This window comes from Limulus polyphemus, unplaced genomic scaffold (genome assembly GCF_000517525.1).
Source record: "Limulus polyphemus unplaced genomic scaffold, Limulus_polyphemus-2.1.2 Scaffold1939, whole genome shotgun sequence".
In the NCBI taxonomy this organism is placed as follows: Eukaryota; Metazoa; Arthropoda; class Merostomata; order Xiphosura; family Limulidae; genus Limulus; species Limulus polyphemus.
This window is the reverse complement of record NW_013667549.1, coordinates 239,128-243,121: the sequence shown is the minus strand read 5'-3', so window position 1 is coordinate 243,121 and position 3,994 is coordinate 239,128. Positions and strand designations below refer to the sequence as shown.

The 3,994-nt window shown below is 35.1% G+C and overlaps 1 protein-coding gene across 1 annotated transcript in view; it reads right to left on the bottom strand.

The window, feature by feature from the left end:
• Nucleotides 1–542: 542 nt before the first annotated feature.
• The window catches only part of LOC111087265 (tyrosine protein-kinase src-2-like), a 6,454-nt gene continuing 3,002 nt past the window's right edge, over nucleotides 543–3,994 (bottom strand). Inside the window, exon 2 of the mRNA XM_022393312.1 lies at nucleotides 543–758. Within this exon, the coding sequence (XP_022249020.1) occupies nucleotides 684–758 (75 nt within the window). The 3' untranslated portion in view covers nucleotides 543–683. The remainder of the gene's footprint in view (nucleotides 759–3,994) is intronic.

The following is a 3,994-nucleotide window of genomic DNA, read 5'->3' as shown; positions in this document are numbered from 1 at the left end:
ATTACAAATAATATCCATTCTTATATACATGCATATAAATACCCACATATATTATACACACACAACCACACATGTAGTTTAACTAATACAAATAATATCCATTCTTATATACATGCATATAAATACCCACACATATTATACACACACACATGTAGTTTAACTAATACAAATAATACCCATTCTTATATACATGCATATAAATACCCACACATATTATACACACACACATGTAGTTTAACTATTATGTTTTCTCTAGACAAATAACTTTCCATTGTTATTCTGTTATCGAATAATTATTCAAAATCTACATGTCAAAGGTCAAATCCTTCTCATGCTGAGATAGCACATAGGATCTGGTGCTGAACTTCTGCTTATTTGGCACAAGTGGATAAGAATCCCCCTGAATGGGGTGTAGTCCATCTCAACTTACCTCCCAACTGACATTTGTCATCCACTATATATAGCAGGGTAGACTGGAAATATTGGTGTTAAGTGTCTTACTTAAGGACACAACAGCATGACGCAATCATCCAACTTCTAGTTCAAAACGTGACGTAACTAAGCCACGCTACCACACACACGCACAAACGAAAAACTACCCGTGAGGTGAGCTATTTATCACCTGCGTCGTATGTGTATTTGTGTAAAGGTTGAATTTACTTTTCGTTCTGCTGTCATTGTGTCTATTTCATGTTCAAATACAGCTTGGTGGTTAAAACAGATATCGGTATCATCTGCGGGTGCCTCTCGATTGTTATCTGTAAAACGGAATGAACATGCTTTAGGTTTGATTGTAGTTGATACGGTTGTAGTTGAGCACAAAGCTAACCAATGAGTTGTCTGTGCTTTTCTCACCACTGGTATCGAAACCCAAAGGTTAGCGTACTAAGTCCTTAGACTTATCGCTGAGTAGTTTGGGTGGGGGAGGCATGCTTTAAGAGAGTTTATATATATATATATCTTTTCTGACATATCTGAATTACAAAATTGATTTGACCAATCTGCATTATGTCAGCAAAGTATATGCTGGACTTTATGGTATTATTCGAGTCTTATGTTCATCCTGTTAACAGGTCAAATGATAAAACTGATCCTCAGTCAAATGTAAAAAGGATCACGTTAACTTTCAACATTCTGGTGATAATGATAGCTCTGTCTTAGGAGAAAACACGTGCATTGGGGTCTCCCCACGTGCTATATCAAGTGTTTTTCCTTAGCATACAAATATTTTGTTTGAGTAGCAGGATATAGAAACAGAAGCGATAACTAATGAGCTGGTACACGAAACAGAGCTCGATTTCTTTATTTCATTGTGCTAAACAACAATTATTTTCATCTGTGATTTCATTGCGCTAAACAACAATTATTTTCATCTCTGTGATTTCATTGTGTTAAACAACAATTATTTTCATCTCTGTGATTTCATTGTGCTAAACAACAATTATTTTCATCTCTGTGATTTCATTGTGCTTGAAATGTATTATTGATATCAGTAAGTGTCATCTCCTTGATCTTCTCTAAAACGTCTAATCACTTAATCTTAAAGTTTACAGAAGTACAAGCTTAATGTTGTAGTATAAGTGTTTGTTTATTTTACTGTCTCATCACTGAAACTACTAGCATCAGTTATCCTTACTTCGGTGGCTCAGCGATAAGCTTAAGAGCTTTATACCCCCCCCCCCCGGTGACTCAGCGTTATGCCAAAGCTCAACCCCTGCAGTTGGCACAACGCCGATAGCTTATTGTACAGTTTTGCACTTACACAAAACGAACAAACAAAATTAAGAATTTATGAAAAATAGTTTTTGCTAATTGTTGTGATCTTGGCTGTAGTACACTGATTAACAGAGATGAAAATAATTGTTGTTTAACACAATGAAATCACAGAGATGAAAATAATTGTTGTTTAACACAATGAAATCACAGAGATGAAAATAATTGTTGTTTGTATGTCGACAACGTTCCACTAATTTTTAAATTGGTATCGCTATGTCACTTTACATCGAAGTCACCTATTATACTGATGTTTGTAACTGTTCAATATTTCATTTTGATTACATTAACTTAAAGTTTTACGTTGGAAGTATTTCAACAAGTAGTGTATTTGTTTTACGATATAACAAAAATGGGACTCAATTCACTATTTATTTCGAACTTATATTCGAATAAACCCTGTGATTTTTAATTCGATTTAACTTTTTACTAGAATTTATCACTGAATACGTTACATAGATTTTAAAATGTTTCTAGTCCTTCTTTGAATGCCATCTTTAATGATATGCTATACACGTTACTTTCTAGGCCTGGCACGGTCTGGTACTTAAGGTAATCTGCGGGTTGCGAGTTTAAATCCCACCACTGAAAATGCCTGCTCTTTCAGTCATAAGGCCTTATGTGCAGATTGATTGTGAAAAACACTACAAATGCATGCATAAAATATAAATTTTATGTGGATTACACATTAATTTAAACGTATTTCTATGTGGAATAACAGTGAAACACATTATAAATGCATGGTAAAACACTTGTTTTATGTGAAATAACCGTAATTTAAGGATATTTCCTTGTAGAATGAAAGGAAAAAACACTTAGAATACAGACTACAGAAATTATTCTAGGGTAAATTACAGTAAAATTCCACGGTAAATTGATGTAAAGTTAAAGTACGACACCTTGAATTAGTTTTAGGTTCTGATTATTTTCACGGAAAAAGGTCTGGCAGTTCGGCTGCCAGTCTTTTTATTGCAAATTAACAGTTACATTTTTTTACAGATAAATATAAAACTCATTTTTTTCCGTTAATTTTTTTTCTTTTTCGTTTGATAACATGGCTATTTTATGGATGTATAAATTGTTCAGTGTTTGAGAAAAAATTAATACAAAAATCTCTTTTTGGATATATACTAAAACCTGAGTACTATTTAACGTTGTGTGTTATTTATTATTTATTATACCAAAACCTGTTGTAATCCCTCTCTTTCTGTTACTTTTGGTTTTAAGTAAATTTTCTTAAGCAGTAAATTACTTTTTAAAGTTGTATATATAAAATGGTAAATTTACTTTTGTCGAATATGAAAAACTCCGAACAGTATGCGATTCTTCCTTCCCCCGGTGGGAATGTGATAAGTCTACGGATTTACAACGCTAAAATCAGAGGTTCGATTCCCCTTAGTGGACACAACAGATTGCCTGATGTGACTTTGCTCGCGCTTTTCTGTTAGTTAGTTTTGTTTTGTTATGGATTTCGCGCAAAGCTACACGAGGGCTATCTGCTCCAGCGGTCTCTAATTCAGCAGTGAAAGACTAGAGGGAAGACAGCTAGTCATCACCACCCACCGCCAACTCTTGGGCTACTCTTTTACCAACGAATAGTGGGATTAAACGTCAGTTATAAAGCCCGCACGGCTGAAAGGACGAGCATGTTTTGGTGTGACGGGGATTCGAACCCACGAGTCGAGCGCCCTAACCATCTGGCCATGTCGGGCCCCGCGCGTTTCTTCCTCCTATCAAATCATAGAGTTTTGGATCTATCATGGACTGATAGTTAGAGCACTCAAGTCGCAATCTGCAGGTCGCAGGATAGAAACTTGTCATCGGATATACTCGCCCTTTGAGACGGTCAATCCAACTATTCAATGGTTAAAAGTAGCCTAAGAGTTGGCGCCGGTGGTCTTGAATAGCCGCTTTCCCTCTACTCTATCACTTCAAAATTATGGACGGCTAAAACAGATAGCTCTCGAATATGTTTGCGCGAAATTCAACAAACAGACATAGAGTTTGTTCAGAAAAATCAGCCGCTTTATTTATGCTTCAAAAATTTTAATCATATGGATTATGAAGAACTGTTAAAGTTTTGTTATCGCTTTATTTTACAGATGTGTTAACAAGATGTTTGCGTGAGCAAATATTATTGTGTTAAAGTCTGTTGATCTAACAAGTTTCTTAATATCTATAACCCTCGCAAACACAGTTGAAAAAAGTTAAAGTGTGGCTG